This window comes from Fringilla coelebs (genome assembly GCF_963513975.1).
Source record: "Fringilla coelebs genome assembly, chromosome: 10".
Lineage (NCBI taxonomy): Eukaryota > Metazoa > Chordata > Aves > Passeriformes > Fringillidae > Fringilla > Fringilla coelebs.
In genome coordinates this window covers 17812284-17836177 of record NC_140036.1, presented here as the reverse complement: position 1 = coordinate 17836177, position 23894 = coordinate 17812284, and the positions used below count along the sequence as shown (strand labels likewise).

At 41.4% G+C, this 23894-nt stretch overlaps 1 protein-coding gene across 2 annotated transcripts; it reads right to left on the bottom strand.

The window, feature by feature from the left end:
* Positions 1-162: 162 nt before the first annotated feature.
* On the bottom strand, positions 163-18630 carry DCUN1D1 (defective in cullin neddylation 1 domain containing 1). 2 transcript variants are annotated; one of them, XM_084212662.1, is made up of 7 exons: positions 18503-18630; positions 10343-10559; positions 8906-9074; positions 8291-8421; positions 4207-4289; positions 3875-3971; positions 163-2884 (listed from the first exon to the last, which is right to left on the bottom strand). In XM_084212662.1, the coding sequence occupies exons 1-7, from the start codon at positions 18503-18505 to the stop codon at positions 2805-2807; spliced, it is 780 nt and encodes a 259-aa protein (XP_084068788.1). In that variant the 5' UTR covers positions 18506-18630; the 3' UTR covers positions 163-2804. The 2 variants fall into 2 exon arrangements, with proteins under 2 accessions (XP_084068788.1, XP_084068789.1); XM_084212663.1 differs by lacking the exon at positions 18503-18630 and adding an exon at positions 14544-14616.
* Between the last annotated feature and the right edge of the window lie 5264 nt (positions 18631-23894).

Below are 23894 nucleotides of genomic sequence, written 5' to 3'. Positions count from 1 at the left end.
CCAAAAGAAAGACTTGTCCTGAGCTGTATTTTATGCAGAACACATGTATTCCATGCTTTTATCCCCCCCCCCGACTCCCTAAAAGCACATTCCAGAAATAAGTTTTACAAATAATACACTGAAACAATGCAGTACAAACCTCAGTCATGGCAATTTCACTGGAGCTTTATTGCCTCTGTTGGTAATGAGAGGGATTGTAAGAAGTTACATTTTGAACTTACAGAGATATGTAAATGATGGGTTTTTACTAAATATAATCTCAAGATTAAGTGTTTTATATCAGGGCACTTCTAATTTTGTACATATTTTAATGTATAAAAACAGTTTACAAACTTGATGTTTATCTTCATTTTTTTTTTTTCTTGACATTTGGCAAAATTAAATCAATCCATTTGCGGGGAGATCATCAAATTGAAGACATAAGCACTTACGAATTTAAGCAATCCAAGTAAGCAACTGGCTGCATTCTTAAAAACAAAAAAACAAAAAACAACCCCACACAAATATAAAGGAAAAAACCACATGGCCACATCCGAGCACGTTTCAGTACAAAATATTCCCTGTAACCAGGCATTTTGTCCGTAGAACAACACCCTGTTAAATCAATGTTTCTTTCAACTTCAGTTATTTTGAAAAACTTTTAAGATGCCATGATAGCACAAATAACCCTTTTCTGCAACATAATTAGTCAAAGTTTTTATGTATTTCTTTATAATTACACAGTAATTATAAGCATGTAGTACCAAACTGATGACAACACTATTTTGTTGGAAAGATCTTGCATTCAAAAGGAAGAGTCTTAAAACACCACGGCATTTTGCCATTGCCCAATCCCAGACTTTTTTGAGGGACAAGTCTGCATTGGGATGAAAAGCAAGTCAGTTCTCCTCTCCAAGCACAGCATACTTGAACTAATCAATCTGAAACAGTACCAAAACCCTCAAGACAGAAAACAGCACGCAGAGATAACCTTGTCGAGCTTTTTTTTTTTCCACCCCACCCACCCCATAATTTCAAGTCCCCATTTTTATTTACACAAAACTGAGAAAGGAAATACTGAAAGCAGCAAAACACACAGTTTTTGGCATAGCCAATTCCAGTAGCTGGAGACAGTCTGCAATGTTTTTGAGGAACTGTATTTTTGGAAAAAATGCACAACTGGATTTGCCAAAAGGGGAGCCAGCCTTAAGGTCAACTGCACAGAGTACAAATAAAAATCTTAGCTGTTTAATAGTCAATTTTCTTAAAAAATACTTTTAGCAGCTGCATAAAATCGTGCTGCAGTCTAGTGCAAGTACCAGTGACTCATCTCAAGAATAATTCTTGCATTATCAGGGCACTATTTAGAGCATGGACTTAAACCCCCTCTTCTCACTTGTAAGTATGGTCTGCCTCCTCTCCTGGAGCTCGTTCTTTCCAGCTTGTTTTCCAGAGCAGGATTTATCAGGTCTCTTCCCAAGTAACTCAGTGAGGAGTAAAAGACCAAAAAAGCAGCTCAAGAGCTCTTGTATTATTAAAGAATTGCATCTGATAAAACCTGCTTTGATCCAAATGAAGCGATTTAGTCAAATGCAGCAAGACAGAAGTAGTGATGATCAACAAAATAATTTAAACAAACAAAGCCAGTGTAGTAGTTTGTATCTGATCTCTGCTCGTTTGGGAAAGCTTTACACTGAATTTCTGTATTTGGCAACCACAGTGATACGTCAATTTAAGGAAAACTCAGCAAAATAATTTTTAAAAGGGTGTCATCCATAATGGCAGTACCTCTATGTTACGAAGATTTAACTTACCAGGATAATGGTTTCAAAACCCAGATTCACATCAACCTCACCAGCTTTTTGTACAACAGGGCCATTCGCTTTGTCACACTTCAGCCATAAAAGTCACATGTCTCAATTTAAAATACTGTATTGTGTAGCAAACAGTTAAGACACAAATTCAGTATATTCAAGTGTTTGATTTCCACAGAAATGAAAAACCTTTCTTTGACAGACAGATAAGCATTTCAAAACTGTAACGAAATCTGATTTCTTAGAGAGTAACCTAGAGAACGCTGGCTTCTGTGAGGACACAGCTCGGCCCACTGCGGGATCTGCCGTGGCCCACGGGGGGAAGTGCTCGAGTGGTGTCGTCCCCACGCTGTCCCCAGAGCAGCTGAGCCACCAGCAAACCTCAGCCAGGCACCAGAGACCTCCAATCAACAGCCCTGGGGCTCCTGGGTCATTCCTGCCATTGCTGTGACCAGAGACTCAAACTGAGACGACACCTGCACTTTTCCAGAAAAGAAAAAACTCGGACCCAGTACACTTAAATATATCACCCTTGCAGGAAGTGCTATCAGTACAGTCTTTGCAACTAGCCCCAAGTGTGTATTTAAGGATTCTTTTAAAAATTGTTTTGATGTTGATCTGTATAATTCAGATGCCATACAACAGTTGTCTGATGATGACCAGCGTTGTGCTTTATGTGAAATCAGAAACCTCAAAATAATAATAAAGCTTCTAGGACTTATGGGAGATGAAATTAGGCTGATCCACCAACAAAAAATAAATCCATGATGAAATCCACAGTGTTGGAATTTTAACGGGCAAGAGTGGTCCAGACTAGAAGAAAAGCCCAAACCACCAGTAGAAGAATGAAATATGATATGGTCCAAGATGTATCCTTAAAGGTTTGTCTCAACCCTCAGCCATATTGTGAGGATTGATCTTCAGTTCAGTCCAGCCAGCAGAAATTGACTGTGCAATTTTCCATTTCAGGTATTGTACAGACTATGTACACTCTAGAAGGGTCCTTTAGTGCTACACCGTCGTACTTTTTGTCCCAGCAATTTGAGGGCGTGCAAATTCCACAAAGTCATCAATAAGAACTGGCCATGCCCCTAAAAGAGGAAAACACCAGAATGTAAGAACTTGGTTCAACAAGGCATTCTTTCAACAAGGCAAGCTTCATATCCAGACAAGCTATTTGCTTTCCAGTATTAAACTAGGCAGAGTCTGAAGCAAAAAAATATCATTTTATTTTCCTGCTTGAAATTTAAGAGCCCATTAAAGATTTCTGCTTCCTTTAAAGCCAGTTAATACACATCACTTTCAAGGGTCATCTTCCAGACAAAACCAAAAACCTGGCCAAAATCCTAACTCAAAACTGACAAGAGAATGAGGACAGTCCATACTAAATAAAGTTGGAGAAGTTTGCTGTCCTTTGCTCTGGAGGTATCCCAAGTTTAGTTTCCCCCCTCACTGAACTGATGTGCTGCCAAGGGCTGAGGGTAATCAGCTGTTCTTGGCTGCACAGGGACTGAAGAGGAAAGATCGATACAAAAATTTACAAGAAACACATTTGGTAGGAAGTGAGTTCTGTTCAGCAACCCCTGTGTGCTGCCAGCTTCACTTCTATGTCAAAGCATGTCCAAGCCTCACATAAACTGAAGCAACCAGACTTAAAAACATTCTCAGCTACAAAATGCAGTAACCAGAGGACCCTACACAGAGCTGCACAAACCACGGATCAGTTACTTGGATGAAGATGCCAAGAACTGCACCAACAGAGAATCTGTGGGTTTTAAATGGACATATAGCAGGGTTTGTCTCAATGAGAAAGAATTTGAGGTTGTCTCAGTAAGAAAGAATTTGTGTCTGAGCTTAGAACAGAAAAAGAAAATGGATTCCATGAAAGCTTCAGCATTTCTTTTTTAAAACATTAATAACAGATATGGTGACAACATGCATTAAAGCAGCCTTAACTGGACTTCAGATCACCAGAAATACTCTAATGGAGCTGCTTTTGAGATTGTGCCAAAGCAGATATACAGTAATAAATGTAACATAAAACACAGTGAGAAGTTAACGAAGAAAATGGCAATGTTTACCTTCCTCATCATAGTTAGACATGTCATCTGCTATCATTGTACTAAAGTCTAGAAGAAGGTTCCAGGTATCCTTAGGAATTGATCTTTTATGATGTTCCTGTTTGGAGAGGTGAAAAATTTATATTAAAAAAATAAATTAAAACCCTATTATACATTCATTTTTACTGTCTCAAACACATCCATATCCCCAAAACATATTTCTATTGTACACACTATGAGTATCTGGGATTTAGGTCAAGACAGTCTATTTCATCTACTCAATAACTGAAACATGTTTCTCTTCCAAGTTCTGAAAATACTGCAGTCCAGATTATGTAAAGGTTAAAACTTACCAACAAAAATTTGTTCCACAAGTCTAGAAATTTAAATCTTCCATTAAGTACTAAATTCCAGTAGGCAATGGCCATTTCTAAATCTGTAATATTAAAATAATTACTTTTAGAGATATACATACCAAATACATAATCTCCACAAGTATCTGACACCAGGATGAACCATGTATCCATAAATGTGAAAAGATTAAACTAATGCAAATATACTCATGGATCCTTTACAAAAAGGCAACCATAAATAAAGTGTTAAACACAAATTTTATATTTTACAGAACTGAAAACTGCCCATATTAACATCTAACATACTCAAACCCCCCCAGGACATTTCATATGCCTTTGGCTATCTAACAATACTTTAGTTAAAAGTCAGCAAAATATTTTCAGTTGAAGATGCTATGGGCTTGAAAAGAAAATTTGTAGTCTTTTGTACTGAGACTTACCTTTTTTTAAATGTACAAAATATAACTTAGGTAAAACCAACTTTTAATGATTTCACTTTAGGGGAACCTTATTACAAGTGCTGCCTTTGTAATGATATTTTTTCAAGTGCTCGTTTCTGTAGTCAAGATTTCCGTTTGAAAAAGAATCTTTAGGTAGTGTCCTTGAGCAGACAGAAGATAGATAGCTGGTTTATTTGTTGGTAGTGTTGTTTTGGTTGAGTTTTTGCTTTTGTGGGTTCTTTTTTAGTTGGTGGTGTGGGTAGTTTGTGGACGTTTTGGTTTGGGATTTTTTTTCCTTTGTTTTGTTGGGTGTTTTTTGTGGTGGGTTGGCTTTTTTTTGTTCTTCTTTCCAAGACTCCTGTTAAATTCCTTCTTGTTGAGTGAAGCCTGGCCTGAGAGCAGCCCCCCTGCCTGTCAGAGCTGCTGGAGGGCAGCAGCTCCCAAAAACCCCGGCTGGTCTGGATGGAGGGGAGGGACAGAGCCAGCTCCCCCCTCCCTGAGGAGGGCCAAAGGCTGAAGTGCCAGGAGGGGCAGACAGGAGCTTGTGAGCACGTAAAGAGATTTGGAACCCACAACTCTGCCCAGGGTCACCTGCACTTCCAGGAATTACCACGGGATTGCTGCAGCAGCAAACCCCACTCACTGTCAATTAACCAAATTCAGTATCCTCAGCCACAGGAGATCACACAGTGACCCCAAAAAGCTGCCTAGGTAAGCGGCCTCTTTTTAACAAAAAACTCTTGTGGCAATCTAGCAAATTTCTTCTATAAACAATCCCCTTGTGGAAGCAGGGGGAGAAGGCACAGGATCAACTGCACACCTCAGGAAAAGAAGAAAAAAATCCACACCAATAACCCAAGAACTCCACTCCCCCCAAGATGCCCAAATATTTAAAAGAACACAGGGAGGTAGATCCTGGAGGTGAAACCAACAGCAAACAAAACCAAGTATGAAATCTGCATTGCTGGAGGGAAAATAGGAGCTGATGAGGAGTTTCTGAATTGTTTAGCATCTGATATTAAAAGTTCTCAAACAGCAGTCACATTATAATATCTCCTGACCAAAGTACTGAATAAAATTTGTGGAGGGTTTTCTGCTGTAAAGCTGCAAAGAGGTTGGATTTCAGACAAAAGTGCAAGAAGCGGAGAGAAGTTAGACAGAAGTCACTACTCCTCAGTAAATAAAGCTGTCTCTGAAAATGGCAACTCATTAAGACTGTAGAGGCTCAAAATCTCTCTTTACCAGGAGATTCAGGTACAAAAAAAAGCATTTTAGCTTTCAACTAAAACTACTGTCTTTCTAAAAATTAATAGATACAAACTTCAGAGGAAGCTGATCAGTTCCTCAAGGAAAACAATTGAAAACAGTTTTATTTACTTGTGCTGCATTAAGGGTGCGCATACAAAAAAGGCAAGGTGATAAAATCACTGCATTTTACAGTGGTTTGTAAACAATCACTATAAACAAACTGTACATTCTGACATTTTTATACAATTTTGAGGTAACTCTTGTGGGTAAGCAAAGGCTGTTAAAAACTGAATCTCAGGATGCTGCAACCTCAAACTCACTGTATGAGTCCAAACATGTAAAGCATGATGACATAACACCCTGGGACAAACTACATTTTTAAAAATAAATTATATGAAATAGCAAAACTGGAAGGTAAAGATATAAATTTTAGATTTCTATAAGTGTGAAAATGCTCAGTGAAATCCTCCTGGATCTATATGAGTCTCAAAATACATCCTCCATTTTGAATTTCATCCAGACAGATGCAAAAGAAGCAAACAATGTTTGAGATGAACACCAGCTACACGGTATTCTCCAATGAGATGCAAATATCACAAGAACTTTTCAGACACCCTCCTACTTACACAGTAGTAAGGAATTATGCAGAGGAAATATATTTCCAGAACTGTGCCTGAACTACTGCACAATGTTTGCAAGATTAGAGGCCAATATACATTAAAATCAATCTGGCAAGTTCCTACAAGCAGTTATTTAGACACACCAAAATTAATTGCCTAACCAGCAGCACTTACTTTGCAGCTCTGTACTTCTCCCAGTATTGTTTTGCTCCAGGGTTTCCAGAATTATTCTGCCCTGTTGTAAATTCATGCCTAGAACTGTATATTTATGATCACCAAAATGGCTGGTAAACATCCAGACTTCAGGCTCAGACTTCCAGACCCAGACTTTAAAACAAAAACAATTTCAAAACCTATCTTACACTAAGTATATGCTATATGGATCTCAGAAAACAACACCTGTCTGCCACTGCTAGAGCTTAACATGCACCAAGAAGCTTTATGAGGAATGAGAAATAAAGCAAGTGAATGAGTTTTCCTGGGAAATTAATCCCACAATTCAGTTGCTGTCCACATTTTCCTTGTTGTAGCAGCCTAAAAAAAATATGATGATTTTCTACAAGAAATACAAATCAGCCTATTCATTTATTTGCATGATTCAGAAATGACTACAAGCATGCACAAGTATTTTCAGATGGTTTAGCAGCACTTTTAGCTCCTTTAGCTACAATGAAATACACAATCCACTGAAAACAACAAACAAGATACAGCCAGAGGTCAAAGAAGGACATAGAGCTTTTGCTTACTTACTTATTTTTTAATGCTCATTTTAAGCCAAAAGTTGGTCTGCACATAAAAGCCAGTAAAAGTAAAGCAAAAAGGTCATCTTTACACAGCCTGGGAATGCAAAGCTGTCCAGTGGCAGCCAGTTTAGAGCACTTTCATTTCTGAGAAGAACAAATTCACAAGCTGCCAAGGAAGAACCTACCAGCCTTTCCATATTTTATTACTTCTCAAAACCAGAAAAATTAACTTAAGAAGTTACAGGATCATGAAAGGCTAGTTATGGCTAATAGCCGAATCTCACTGTAGAGAAATGAATGTACATCCTGGCTGTTTAACATCACTGCTTGAAAGAAATTTCTATCCCCTCATTTTTGTTGTTTTGCATAGACAGAGCTACAGTTTGGTGCTTGAATTCCATCCAAACTGTGGTGTTCTGAAATTATTTTTAATAAGTTATTTTTCCACTCCACCTGTTACATCAACCAAAGCCACACTCCACGTGTGAACTCTGAAATAATGACAAAAAGCTTTCAGTGAGGTAAGGGGAAAAAAAACTCTGCAGGTTGGCACCAGCAGGCATCAGGCCCAGAACACAGGAATCCATTTGTGCCATTCCAATTCTATCCTGCTACGACATTTTCAAGCATTTCTGGTGTTACAGGGGATTGTACAAATGTGCTTACACAGAAAATGGTTTTCAAGCTTCAATTTATCCTAAAAGTAAAAATTCAATTAATCTGTTCAGTGCTGCAAATTCTAAGTGGTGCAATTATGTCTTCAATATAAGAACATAATCCATTGTGCTTAATGAGAACTGCACTCACTCTGAGTGAACGAATAAACCTTCTCCCATAAAATTCTCAAGCCTTTATTAATAATCAATTTGAATACCTTAAACTGACATCTATCTTTCAAAACACAGAGATGCATTTTATCCCAAGGGTGATTATCTTTCAGATTCATTGGATCACAATAATACATTGATTTACTGCTTTAATTAGCCATTTCCAATATTTATGAAAAAAAATGCTTATGAATTAGAATACATACCTAAACCTTTCTGTCCTGGGTTCTTTGCAAAGTTGAAAGTAAATTGATAAAAATCCTTAAATCTTCCTGGCTCTTTTAATTCTTGTTCCATTTTAGGAATCTGGGCCTTCAGTTTTTCTATGCTGTCACATCTGCATTTTAAAAAGCACATTTGTTTGTATATTTATTTATTATTCATTTTGCCATAAAAACGTGAGTTAAACAAAAATCTATAAACTGTTTGTAGAATACAATATGATTATCAAAACAGAATTCAGGAAGCCTTTGATGAGTCTGCCCCTCTACAAGAATTTCATTTGTTACTTCTTCGTGTCGCATTTGCACATACACCTGACATAGCAGGTTCTAGAATCCACAAAAATTTTAGGAAAATGTGATAAAGACTCCTGCACTCTTGCAAGGCAGAGAAACTCCAGGTCTGCCCAACATCCCTGCTCTACCTGCCAGAGCAGCTCTGTGCCAACCCTCACACAACCAAGGCCAGGCTGCGTTTTTCCAGAGGCAGACAAGCAATGCTGGGCTCTGAAACATCTCAGAAAGGACCAAGACTGAGAATTCCCCACAACATGACACTGGATCACACTGTCACCATCTAAACACTCAGTGAGCACTTACCCCAGCTCAGTCATTCCATCCATGAATTCCAGCTTTGAAAATTCACACTGTGTTGCAGCCCGGAATTTCCACGCGATGATGAGTACGGTGATGCTGGCTGGGTCAAGAGCTAGGTCATCACAGAACTGCTGTATTCCATCTATACCAATCTTATTTTCATCTTGAGGATCTTTGGCACATAAAAGTAAGTATCAAGAAAAACATATTTGAAAAAGTTAATTTGTTCAACAAGTATATTTAAGACAAGGAAACTTTTTCAAGAAGCCATTTTTGGGATCTACCCTTATAAGAGAATATTTTAAAAACAAAATTAAATGAGTGCTCCCAATGGTTAAGCTTTAACAATTGAGGCAGTTACTGCAATAAAGCCTCCCATACAATGAAGATCATGTTATTTTAATTGAGACACAAAAGCACCACAAACATTTATTTTCTGCCTAATAATATGCAGGATCTTCTGACTCATTCCCTACAGAGCACACTGGTTCTCTCCCCCCAGCACACTCAATTTTTGGCCTCTTTGGTCAGACTGATGACCAGTGTTCCCATAGAAGCCATTCTGCCGTGTTCATTTCCAAGCTGTACCAACACCCAAATCTGCCCATCCACTGCTACCCCAAGAGCAGATTTAGGCATTTCCTGGCACACAGGAGGTTTCCAGCATGCAGATGTTGGACACAGTAATCTCCAGGGGGAAGTTATGCTGCTCCATTAGTGATTCCAAGTCAGCCAGGCCAACTTCTCTTTCCACAAAGGAATCAACATCTGGTCTGGAAGTAAGATGCTCACATTTCAACTGTGCTAACAAAGCTCTACTAACACAAGCCAACACAGACTTCACAAAAATGGTATTTGGATTATACATATAAAACATAGGAAAACTGACAGAAAACAGAGCACTCATTTTTAGATTAAGTGCTAAAACACAAGATTTGTTCTGCTCTACTGAATCCACTTTATGTAGTAGGATATCGGCTGAACACTGGTGATATAACAGATACAGAGACTCTGTTTTCTTTTACACTCTCTTTGTAACTACCTGATAATAAGAACAAGCTGAATAACAACTAAGGTAGAACCCATCCCTAGTATGCAACCTTGTCCTTTGTCAGGATCAAGTCCTGTGCGATGTGCCTTCCCCAGGAGACTTACCTAAAATCCTCATTAACCATCACAATTACTCACTGCACACACAGTTCCAGCTCAGACCCTAATGTCCTATAAATGTAGATACATTATGAGTACATAAAGTTACTGCATGTAATCCCTGTAAAGCAGAAACCTACCTGTATTTCCCTTCTAATTTGTATTATTAGCACAGAAAGGAAGCTGAAAGAGTGAGTTAAGATTTTCCAGCACAAGAGCACAACATCACCAACACATTGTAAATAAGAATCATACAAGTATGAAATAAGGCTTAAAATTCAGGGTACTCACCTTTGTATCTGTTATATAGTTGTTCTAACTTCTTTCTGTCCAGTGATCCTTTAACACTCTCTCGTATATAAAGTTCAGGATTTTGGAAAAAGTTGTCTGTTGCAACATCTAACTTCCAGTCATTTTGAGACAGACAACTCACTGCTGTCTTTTCACTAGATTGTGTGAAGACCATAAACTGACGCACTTTATCCTTCTGTGATGATTTCAACTTGTTCTAGTGAAAACAGACAATACTGTAACTAGAAACGTCTACTGGACAAAAAAAAACCCACCAGTAAATAAAAACCAGTCTCTTAATGCTTTTTAAATTAGTATAATTTTCCCAAGCAATCAGGATATTAAAATATCTGATCAAGTTCCTCCAGAGGTGGGGCAGAGCAGGCCACTGAACAGTTTAGCACCACTGAGCATCAGGCTGGTGTCCCTTTGGTCCCAGCTACTGCAGGACCAGGGCTACACCTGGAACGGGATCTCCTGAGGTGCCTCTGGATGGCAGCAAGGGACTAGGCTGGGCCATCCATTTCAGGGAGCTACACACTGAAATACCTTAAAGACTTCTTTTCCTTTAAAGAGATTTTTCACTTTGAAGGTTCTCAGCTCCACCTACATAATTTGCAAAACATTCTTACGAGGAGGCATTGTCTCCATTTCACAGGTGCAGCAACCGAAGCTAAGAAAAAAAGAGGCAATGGTGCCTGAGGCAGGCGGGGGAGTGAGTAGCCAAGGTGAGAGCTCTGGAATTCCAGGCCTCCTGCCCAGACCCAGCCATCCTGCCCTGCTCTAGCTCAGAACTGAACGCAGACTTGCTGCTCCCAGCAGAGAGGTATTCCCAAGGATATTTCTGATGATGAGAAGCACATTCAGGATTTCAAGGGTATGAGTTACACACAACTAACTGCTCATCAGGAGAAAGCAACCACAGCTCCTGCACTTCACCCAAATTCAGTTCCACAGTTCACTCAATACAGTCAAAGCAAACACTCCCAATGTTACAACTTGGTACACAGAAGTTCTGACAAAATTTAAAGTCAGGAGTGAATTCCTTACATGGCACAAGTATTTCATTTTTAGTTTACTTTGTATTCTAACCAAAGCTTGTATATTCTGTTCATTATTGTAACTGTAATTTCGACAGCTCCTTCTCAGTGAATATGGAGAAAAAGGGCAAAAAAAAAATCCCATGACAAGATAAAATTCAGCCAGAGAATGATTTAGGAGCAGTATGTGCTCAAGCTCTTAATTCCAAAGTGTTAATTAGTGTTCAATCACATCATCATAAGAAAAAAGAACTAATGCTTCTGAACACAAATTCATCCATCCTAAAAGTCAGGATTTGTTTTCTGTGGCTTGATGACAAGTGTGAACACTTTTATTTGTAAGAATAGTTATTTTACCAGCTTCAGAGTTACACCACTGGAAAAAAATACAAGAACATCACATTTGGTTTAAACTGATACCAATATAATATACTAAATAGAACAATACTCTTACCTTCAGTATCCTTTAATAAAAATAATCCCCCCCAAACCAAAACCACCCTGTATCTACAACACTTAACTGAAGCCAAACTTTTAGCTCAGACTGCAGACTTCAAACAGAGTGGTATTAATTAGACCATACCATTTTTAAAGCTATTATGTGCTGCTGCTTTATTTCAGTCTCTTGACCAAGTTTGTCACACTAGACCTCTGGCTACAAACACATTTCTGAAACTGAGGTTCTCAGGTGTGGTTCTTGGTAAAGGCCAAGCCACCAGAGCAGCTCCTGTGCACCCCATGTGTCGATGCCTGGCTCCACAGCAGACATTCAGTGCCTTGCACTACTGAGCTCACACTTCCAAAAAAATCTCTTACACTGACAAGGCCATGTGGAACAACTTCCAGAAGTGACTAATGGCTTTTTAGTTGCAGCTTTTTAAAATGTATTGTAAACTCAGACTATTGAAAACAAATCACTGAAAGAAATACCAAGTGAAGATGAAACAATCCCAAATTTAAATTTCTCTATCAATTACCAGCTTCCTCTAATTAGTTCCACACAGCCAGACTGCTGCATCACCACAGACTCAGCTGCACTATAGGGCAGCCACACTTAATTATCTTAGCTTTTCTGTTTTTTCTTTACAAAGCTATTGCCTTTAATCTTAAGTATTTTGATTTTTTTTATAAACATGTACACATAAGTACGCATAGCCCATTTAATAGTGACTACTCTGTAAAAGCTCAGGAGGCTTTGTTCTTCCCTGCTCCTGCAAGGGTGAACTCTAAAAGCAGTGACATCCCAGAAAAAGTCAAGGAACAGGTTTAAATAGGCTTTACCATGGATGCCCAGGACCACAGAAGGTGGTATGTTCTGCATCTTGTCACATAAAAGAAGAGTGCAATTTGTTAGAACAAAAACTTGCAGCTTAAATGCCTTTAATGATAAAATTTAAATTCTACATATGTACATGAGATTTTCCCATGCTTGGGGCTCCCTAAGTGATAGCAACAACATAAAACCTTTTTAAAAGAAGACTGAAGTCACAAAGAATCAAGCAGCTAATTGCAACATTCAGTAAGGTATAAGATGCAGTAAATCACACTGTTCAGCCATAACCTTTCTCTTTAATATTCGTATTTTTCCTGGTCAAATATGAGCTTATTTTTGTGAAGAAGTGCCAAAACCCTTCCTTTATATTTGATGAATGCTTCTGCAGAACCTTGCCAATATGGACAAGACACTCCACATCCTAAGTGACTGGGCACTCTCTGCAGGCCTACTACAGGACAGCAGGAGATGGAATTACTGCTGAGTTTTTATTATCCTATTATAGCTCTTCTTCCAGCACATTAAAAACCCACACTTCAAGCAGGAACAGGTTCCAAACCTTCTGCACTTTTAAGGGCTATTTCTAGACACTGAGCACTAATACTCTATTATTGTTTTAAGTGCAATACAGAGCAGCACATACCCTTTAATCCCACAGTCATCAGGCAACAAATACCTGACACTGAAATTGTGCTCACTGTAATGCAACACAATCCACTTAAAACATCTCAACTTTAACACAAATTAAAAAGGAAGATAAGAGTTTTATTTAAGAGATGTGTCTTACCTATATATACAAATGAAGACCAATGGAAAGCAAATGAAACATATTTGTACTCTTATTTCTTGGCTCAAAAGGAAAAATTCAGTTCTGCAAGCCTTTGACTAAGTTTGTGTGGTATCCAAGCTACCTTTCATAATAAGGATGTCACAAGACAGATAACCTTACTTTTAAAACACAGAATAACTTCTCCAAATGAAAAGCTACATTGTGTCAATTCATAAAACTACACTCATTCTAATTAACATCTGGTTCTATAATTTTGATTTTAAAACGAAGATTTGCCTCTTACTATGAAGTACCAAATTTGAATATTCTAATTCAATATCCTTTCCTTGATCAGATACTTCAGTGAAAAATTACAAATAAAAAATAAAATACTTGGACTTTTATTTTTCCAAGTATTTTTTTCTCCTAGTCTCAGGTACAAAAAATGCTAGAACTTCTCTACCAACCCTGACTGCAGCATGATTTTTCCTTATCTTCTGCACAGTTTTTAGTCATCCCAGATTCAAAAATAAGTTCTGCACACTGGTCATCAACATTTTGCAGACAGCTAATAGCTGACTGAGGGCTCCACTCTCCTGGATAAGGTTCATGGGAAACAGCACCAACCTTTGCCCCACACTGCCTGGACTGGAGAGCTGAGGAACCCTCCTGGAGCCTGTTTTGGGACTTTGCTCAAAGGTCCCATGCGGCCCCAGCGAGACAAGCAGGGCTCGATGAGTTTTGCTGCCCAAACTTCCTTGTGGTCCCCAAGGAAGGCATTCACACAGTCACTCATCAGTGAGTGACTGCTTCGCACCTTTCCCTTCCTAGTCACTGATACAGACCATCCAAATCCTGTGAGTTTCACTGCTAAGCAAAGGAATTTGAACGATGTGACATCTGTGTTTTTGTTTCAAGCAGGACTCAAAGAAAAGCCTGTTAAGTTCTCATGCACGTGACAGGTAAAAGCCTTTTCTAAAATAGTATCAACCTCCACGAAGTCTCGGCCTTTACACTGACTGCACTCAGACTCCAGCAAGAGCTGTGGCTGTGGGAAGCAGCCCTGCTCCAAACAAGGACCCAGCTCAATCCCACAGTCTTAGGCATGCAGCCCCTCACCCGACTGCCGCTTCTGTCCCTCGATGTGACACCAATGGCCAGGGGAGTTCTGCTCCTGAATCATCCACCTTGGACTGTATCCATGAAAGGACCCAAAGACACCTAAAAATGTCTGCTTTACTGCTTGTATTCAACAAACAAATGGCTAAAGCTTAAAAGGCAGAGTCATGAGTATTTTTCTTTGTTTTGTAAGAAAAACGTTAATTACAACAAAAATCTACGAATAGACAGAACTGCATCTTAACCCACCAACACTGATGGCACACAGGTATACTACCAAAAAAATCTAAGGTAAAGACAAAAACAATGAAAGTAAATAAATAGCCACAGTTTCTGAATAATGTAAACAAACATGTCCTTCAACTACATTTTATTTTCCACAGCAGTTTCTCTAAGAGAGGGCACACAAAGTAAGACAGTCAGGACATTTGTAAGCTTTTGTTTCAAACTGATGTAAAATCTACTTGGCTGCCATGGAACAGAACAAAAACACTTAAAAAGTCTGTTGAGACATAAAATCCAAGGGAAAAATCACAACATAAAAATAAAGTTGCTTTTCACCTTCTATAATGGTCATTTACTGGATATAATAATATCAGTATTCACATGCAGGCAGAAGGTCAATATGCAGCTACTCAGAATATTGCTGTAGATATAATGGTAATTCATGCTAACCTGAGAGGTGAAGGAAACACAAAAATCAGGGCTTTTCCAAATAAAAAAGGGCAACATAAAGCAGCCAGTTGTTTAGTATTCTTAACTCTGGTCTGGGGCACAAACTCTATTCATACTGTATATTTGCATTGGCACCATAAAACATGAGTAAAATATCAAGAACTACATAATAAATTTCACACCTTGTTCTCAGAGTAGTTCATATTCTTGAATATTTTTTTCATGGCTCTAGTTAAAAGTGATTTAAAGTATTAGTTCAAAGGGATCTCTGGTAAGCTAGGAGAGGAAACAAAATCATGCACCATCTTGTCTAGCACTCTGACTACTCCATCCGAAGCGTAATGCCAAGAATCTAAAGTTTTACCATGGGACAACCAAACCTCAAATATTTAACGTCAACAAACTGCTTCAGATATGCATATGCACCACTGCTTACATGTATAAACAGCTGGCCTTGCAGAATAGCTCATGGAGCTAAACACCACATAACAATGTCATGAAGTACACTAACATTACAGGAGACAGCGTCAGACATGAAATTCTTGTAATATGAAATTTTACAACTTCCTGTCAGCTGAGGTTTGCTGTAAGAAATTATGTATTTATCAGCACAGAAATATTTTTCAGAGAACACAAACTGGACACTATAATAGATAATATAAATAGAGACAAGGCTAGCACATGGCTCTGGATAAAGATGTAGATAATCACACACTTGCCTCGATTACCACACACAGTTCTAAATTCACTAAATCATTCAGAATTGTACAGGCAGTGAAGATGTCTCAGAGTACAATGGACCAGCTTACTGCTCTGTCTTGATTCATGGGCACAGCACTGTCCTCAGGATGAGATGAAGCACTAACACTAACAGGGAAGGTGAAGGACAGCACTTCTACAGGTGCTGCTCAGCCAGCTCAAATGAAGAGTGGGTAAGAAAGGCTGACTGCTCCCAGGAGCCCAAGGAATACTGGCAGGGTGGTGTCCCTTCCAGATCTAGGACAAAGACGGTTCAAGGGCAGGAAACCTTTGTCCTGAAGGCACAAAGCTCTGGCCATATGGACACTGGTGAGACTGAGGCAGAGCCAGCAGTGCTCAATCTGGCAGTGCTGCATGGACAGGTAGGAGCCAGGCCCCAGCTGCAGGAGCCTGTGCTAAGGCATTTGCTGTGCTGGACAAGCTACCTGGCCACAGCCTCTGGGAGGACAAGCCAGAGCAGCTGTGTACATGGGCAGAAAAATGGCACATGGAATCTCATGTTTCTGGATGGGCATCCTCAGATCTCTGTGAAGTCTCCCTACCTTTCCCCTAACCAAAGACAGGATTTTGCCATTCCACAAGTAAGGTACAGAATCCTACACCCAGGCACTGGAAACCATCCATACCTGTATTTACTACTACTAAAAGCTGCAGCCTGTCATTTAGTCCCTCTTCAGTGTCATCCTTTCACCTGGGTGCTGGAGCCAACAAGCACAACCTGGAAGACAGTTGTTTGCACAGGGCCTAACAGCTCTGCTCGGGGCCATGAGTGGAGTATTCACATACTCCCTCCCATCTGATAAATACCAGTCTACCAGTACAGAATTGCTGCACAGAATATGTCTGCTGGTTCTTCAGTTAAGTGCTTCCAAGAAGACCAAGCAGACAGAACTCTGCTGTTTCTCACAAAAAGATATTCTCTGAATAATGGGCCTCACTATTTCTGTTATAATGCCACTTTCTACAGTATAGTTCAGTTTAAATTTCTAATCTCATAGCCAGCCAATAATATATGTACATTCAAAACATTAACTGCCTATTTCATCAACTGTGTATTTATTTTGCCTACCTACACTGGATATATTGTGAGACAACTTGAGGTGATTTTTATGGAAAAAAGTCTTCATAAAAAGTTGTGCAACATCACTGTGTATGCACAATTTCAGACAGTCCCAGACCTGCAGAATTACAGTAAGAAAAGTTTACAGTCTGAACTTTATTCAGACTTTAGTCTTAAGCTCTCATAAAAAAAAAAAACAAATTAAGATCTACACCAAACTATTCAATTAAAAATTATACTAGTTACATAGTGACAAGTTTATTAGAGGTCTGCACACCACTAATTTAAATGCTGGCTAACCAAATTTTTATGCCGACGTAACTCCATCAATTAGAGGTGACGTTGTAATTTTTTTAAATATGTTTTTAACTCTGCTTGTCAGAATAATATTAACAAGAAGTATAAAATATCTTTATACCAATAAGCATATACCAGTAGGTCTTACAACTCCCTCCTACACCATTCCTAAGACTATAACACTGCTACAGAAAGGTACTGCTTTAAATTGTACAGGTGTAGTAGTTAAAACTGTTACAACATTTGAATATGGAGAAAGCCTGGAAGTACTGCTATAAACTGTTCCCTCTGGTGCATAAGACACTGCGCAAGAAACCAATGAGGGCCCCCTTAATTAAATTGAAGGAATATATTTTTCTTTTGTTTAGGCAAACAAAACCAGCAAATGTTCTAAACACTGTGGTTTCCCCCTACAAGAAACAAGGGAGAAAGTCAGTCGATTTGGGAGTCCACAGCAAATCCTCAGCTACAAGAACAGTATTACAGAGAAAATGCAAGATAAACCTTTACAAAACCTTTATTACAATGACCTTTGCAAGGCCCTCCTTTACAACACTTCTATGAAAACAACAAGACCCTAGAACAATTATCCAGAAATTCTCCAACATAAGCCCAGCTCAAGAAGCATCAACACCCCCAAGTTTCTCTGTGAGCTGACAGCACTTAATGGGCCCTGAGACACCTGAAATCCTGCGGAAAAACTCCGAGCAGCCCCTGGTTCCTGGCAGCCCCTTGCACTCCCTGAGTGCTGCTGCAAGCACAGGGCACAGACCGGACAGAGCTGCCCTCAGCGCGGCCGCTGTCTCGCAGAGGTTCCTGAACCCTCACACCAGGTGCCAGCGAGCCCCTCCCCGCCGTGCGGGCCCTGCCGGGGCCCCGCGGGTCGGAGCCTGGGCGGGATCCCGGCGCCCCCCGCTTAGGCCCCTGCCCGGAGCAGCCCCTGCCGCCCGCCCCGCGGCCCCGGCGCTGGCCCCACACGCCGGCCCTGCCGTGCCCGGCAGGAGGACGAGCGGCCCGCGGGCCACCACATCGTGCCCGGCTGCGGAGCCCCCGACACCGGCCATTCGGCCGCTCCCGGACACCCAGCGCGCCACGACCAGGCCGCGCTGCCCCTGCCCGGCCCCGAGGCGCCGCGCTGGGCCCAGAGGGGCCCCGGGCGGCCGCTCACCATGGTGGGGGCTGTGCGGGCCTCTCCCCTCCCGGCTCGGGCGGACACTGAGGGCGGCGGCGGCGGCGCTTCCTCCGGCGGCGGCGGCTCCCGGCTCCTCACGGGCCCTTCCGCCGCCTTCCCCCGCTCATGCGCAGTGCGGGGAGCCGGGAGCCCTCGCAGGGGGCGGCCCCGGCCCGCGTTCCCCGGGAGCGGCGGCGGCGAACGGCGGGCGGCCTTCGCTCGGCGCTGAGGTCGTGGCGGGCACCAGGGGGGCGTCGGCCCGAGCAAGGAAGGGGAGGGAAAAGTCCCCCCCAGTCTCCTGGAGGCTACTACGGGGTGGTCTTGGAGGGGATGCGGCGGGGGCAGGCGGGCTCCCAGCGGCTCCTCAACCCGGGACCTGCTGTTCTGTCGGGAAAACTCCCTGTGTGTTCCTATTTCGTCAATATCAAAAGGTCAAACACTTTTCGAGCATCCAGTGTGAGCGCCAGGGTCATGTGGCCGCCATTCCCGGGGGCCTGAACACGGAAAGGGCGAGATGGGAAAAACCCCCGGGCTTCCCAGGATGGATTCGCCGAAGAGGCAAAAATCGCTTGCTGAGCAGCCACGGACACATGGGGAAGGTGAAGTCTCGGGGCAGCAGCTTTACAGAGGAGCACCTCCACTCCTGTAAGATTTCCCTGATTTCCCTGGTCCAGGCTGTGATCGCCTTTGGGGAGCTGTGGACAGATGTAGCTCTTCTGCAGTAGCATAGCTGTACTAGCAGAAGGGGTTGCAATGGTTAAATCACGGTTTGTACCACTATTCCAGACAGTTGTTTTTTCCCAGGAAAGCTTACTCTACCTACTGCAGGCTTTTGGCAGCCGAGAGAGTTTGGGGAAGCAAAATACGTGCTGATAAAACTCACAGTGGTGGCAAACTGCTGTTGTGAAGGACAAAGGTTTGAGATCTGATCTTGTTCTCTCATCTCCTGCTGAGATTGGAGCTATTAAAGTAAGCTTCTGTATTTATTATGACTCGTATGATTGCACATACCACAGAGAAATTAAGACTTCAAAAAGCCAATCCCATTCCTCATCATGGATGTCCAGAGTTTATGTATGTGTTTTTATAGAAAAGGGTCTGAATTTCTTTGCTTAAGTTTCTTGCTTAGCTCCTGAAAATCAGAGCAAAGCTTAGATGGGAGTGTGAGGAGTTAAGTTGTATTTAGTGAGGAAAATCAGGCCTGTCCTGTCAAGTGTCCAATTTTGCTGGTGTACAAAACAGTAAAATTAAGAGCTTGATGTCAAGTATATGGGAATATAGCTGAATTCAGCTATCCTTGGAGACAGCAGTTGCCTGGATACCTTGAATCCTACCAAAGAACATAATTTTGAAATTGGGGATGGATGCAAATTGGCCCGTGAACAGCCATGAACACTGCACACCAGCCCAGTCCTTGTAACCACGGCAGGAGAGGCAAAGCCAAACCTGGAAATCTCTGATTGAGTTAGCTAATTGCCATCAGTGTAACGTGCTGTGACAGCCCTCTTGCCAGCTGAAGACACAGTTTAGACCTGGAGAATTATTGTGACATGTAACAATAATCTGAGAGATGAGCTGTGCATGCAGGAGACTCCTCAGGAGAAAAGAGGATTTTTTAAGTGACTTGTTTTTTTCTAATACCTGCAGATCTTGCAGGTTTCTTGTAATGCAGGGTATCTCTGTGGGTTTTGTTGAGTGTATGGGGGCACATCATATTTGTGTTTAGTTTTTTGACTGGCTTTTGGTTTGATCTCCCTAACTTAATAGATTGCTCTATATTATGAATTCCAGTTGTATAAGGTATGGAAATCATACTTAACTGCTTCTGAGCAGGCCAGATAACAAGATAATCCCATGATATGATAATGAAATATATTAGAAAATGTGAAATGCAGATTGCTGCTATTCACAACATGCATACTACTTGTGGGTTTTTTCCAATTCAAGATCACTCCTCAGGAGAAACTGTACCTGGGAAAAAGTTGTAAGTCTAGTGTTACTGATTTTAGTGGGAGCTGCAGTGTTCTGTATTGGTTTCCAGATTGCTTCCATGGGGATATGGCTGAATGTCTCAATCTGAGGTTACCTTACCCAGAGCTCTTGGTCACCATGATCTGACTAGGCTGAATTATTCTCCAAACACAGCTCACTGCAATGGGCAGGCACACACCTCAAGACACAGCCAGATTGTTCCAATTCCACCCATATCCACATGTTTGAGCCTGCCTACAGATGGAGATGGGTACTTGCATGATGTGTGTGTTGTATGAATTTCACCCTCACCATTTCTGAGCAAAACCAGATGCTTTATAAAGCAAGAGGCAGCATGAGGCCACCAAAAAGTGTAAGGTACCTGAATTGGGCTTACACGATGCCTTTTGTACAGGTCCCTGCGGGATGGAGCCCCAGGTCAGAGCAGGGATACCCAGCTCTGCTGCTTGTGAACGTGACACGTGCCCTCAGCGACACAGACGAGAAGGAAATTTCATTGTGCAACGTGCACGCAGCATAATCACCGTGACCAGGGTAACATGATGACTTGTTCAATTTATTTTAAGGCTGACACACTTGCCTTGTTTTGTTGTGTGATCCAGTGATGTTTTATCTTCTCGCGTGAACCCCAGGAAAAGGAGGCAGTGATTTTATTTTTTTAAAACCAACTGTGTGAAGTGTATAACTGAATATAACACTGAGCTGGTTTACACTGACCTGAGCTCTGCTCTTGAGCAGACAAATAAGTCTCATGTTGGGTCAAAGCAGAATCCATTTAGTGTAATCCCCTGGCTGAGAACTTAGAGCACTTTCTGAGGAAGAGGCCCAAAGCTTTATGAAGAATAACAATAACCTGGGGCAGCTTGGGCTGGACGTGTCTTTATAATCACATCTTTTTAGCAGCTACTTTGTGCTCTAGAAAATGAAACCACCAAATCATTACATACTGATGTAACAGCCATAGGGTGATAACAGCTATGGCCCTCTGCCTGCAAACTGACCCCATGGTTAAGAGAGAACAAAGTCCCCTGAACTATCCTGCACAAGGGTAGTTAATGCCACTCTGCAGGCATCCAGAGGTGCAGACCCAACGGTCTGCTCCTGTTGTGCTGTTCAGCTGATACAGTTGGAATGTCTCTATCAGCCCATTACGGGTTTTTTCTGCATTGAAAGAAGCACAGAGGAAGTAAACAGTGTGAGTCCTCCTGTAGGTGTCTGAGCAATTTAACCTGCAGTGACACTGCACCAATATCAGAAGATTGTTGTTGATAGGTTGCAGGGAAGGGTGTTCACCTTCTATTAAGTTTTTCATCCTTCCTGCATTACACAAGAGGTTAACAAGTTACTACACCCAGTCCAAGGCACTGTTAGGAGCAGTTTTCCATGTGACAGCATCTCTGGGAGGGAGCAGGACAGCTGTATGTGATGAAGCAAAATCAGGCCAGAGAGCCTAAGAAAATCTGAAAAATTCTCCTGTATTCCACCATACTCTGGCAGGACTGAATAAACTGAGACTTTCCAGGACACCTAAAAGGCAACAGACTGCTAGGCTTCTGTATTTTTTTAAAACTAGTAAGTACTCAGATACACGTACTGAGTACTTACTAGTTTTTTACGTACTGAAAACAAGGCATTTTAAGTATTATGAGTTAGCAAATAGGAGGGCAATAAGAATGACATAGCTAGCTGATTTTCATATGGACATTTCTTAGTACAGAACTTCTGTAATACAAGGTACAATGTTTGTAGCCAGAATTCTTTGAAACTTTCCGAAGCTGTAATCCACATGGTGCCATCACAGCTTCATGATTAAAACCTCTGAACTGTAAGCAGCTTTCCATTCTCACTACAAAGAACTGCAAGTGATTTCAAGAATCTAGAAGACTGAGACACAATTATTTCCCTGTCCCATTGATTTTCTGTATGTGCCATCTGTAATTGTTCAGTGTAATAAAAATCAGCCATCCCAATGCAAAGCACATACTTTGCTATTAGTATACAAAACAATAATTTAAGTCACTTTTGCTGGAGGTAGAGCCTTTTGCCTTGCAGGTAGGTACACTGCAGCTGTACAAAGCAAGAGCAGTAAGATGGCTCTTGCCTCCTGTCACATTACACACATTTGGCCTTCTCCATGTTATAAGAGCAAACTGATTCCTCGGCTCATGTCTACACCACCTGGCCAAAAATATCATCCTGATTGTAACCTCTGTGCACGTGACTGGCTGCCTGCATCAAACAGTGGGGCAGGTCTCAAGGAAAATGTGCATTAACCACATTTGTATGTAACAGGGCTGGGTTTATTCTCCTATTTTACCTCATTTTACAACTCTGTAGAGCAGCAGCTGTGTCTGATGTTTCTGGGATGCTTAGCCCAGGAAACTGAACAGGCATGGGGTCTTTGGTAGCAGATCCCACCCATACTGGTCACTGAGTGTTCCTGCATGTGAGTGAGCAGAAGGGGACAGCCCAGGAGAAGATGTCACCTTCCTTTCAGAGAGGCCAAAGAGGGATGCAGGTCTCAGGAGCAGCCTTTTTCACCACTCTTTGAAGCTTTGCTGTGGCACCACAGGAGAAGAGGCTGCCATGGTTGAACCCCAGCTGACAGCTAAGTACCACGCAGTTGTTCACATCCAGTGGGATGGGGAGCAAAGGAAAATGGGATCTGCCCCTTTACAGCTTAATGGCATTAGGATGCACTGTGCACGGGTATCTGCTAGAGCCTTACACTCCTGTGGGTCTGTTGTGCCAGGCCATCTGATCCACAGTCACACAAACCTGACTGTCTCTCTCCTAGAGACACAAGGCTCCTCTAGTACTGGTCTTAGGATTCCCTGCTTCTTGTAAATATAGATTCATTTTTTCCATAGGATCAGGAGTAAGATCAGCTCTTTGTCTCTGTGTGGAGTCTGCCCACTGGAGACTGGAGCAGCAGTTTTCCTGGAAGTACCCCATTTGTAATTGTTTTTTCTTTGTTTCAGAACCAGCAATTCTATCATATCACAGGCCAGTGTAATAAAGTACAACAGAATCGACCTTAGCCCAGCCCCCGGAGGTGATAAACATCACAAAGGCAACTTGGACACCAAAGATATCATCACATGACACAAACCTGAGAACAAGTACAACAGCTCTGAGAACAAACAACACTGTGACCACTGACTATTAAATTAATATAATGAATGCTGGTAACAAATCTATTTTACACAGTCTGGTCAGATCTGTTGTTATCTCCACCCTTTATGCCCGACATTGGGCACCAAAAAGGTCTGTCACAGTTTAACTCCATCCAGCAATTAGGTACCATGCAACTGCTCATTCACCACCCTCACTTCCTGCTGGGATGGGGAGGAGGATGGGGAAAAAAGGGCAAAACCCACAGGTTGAAGTAAGAACA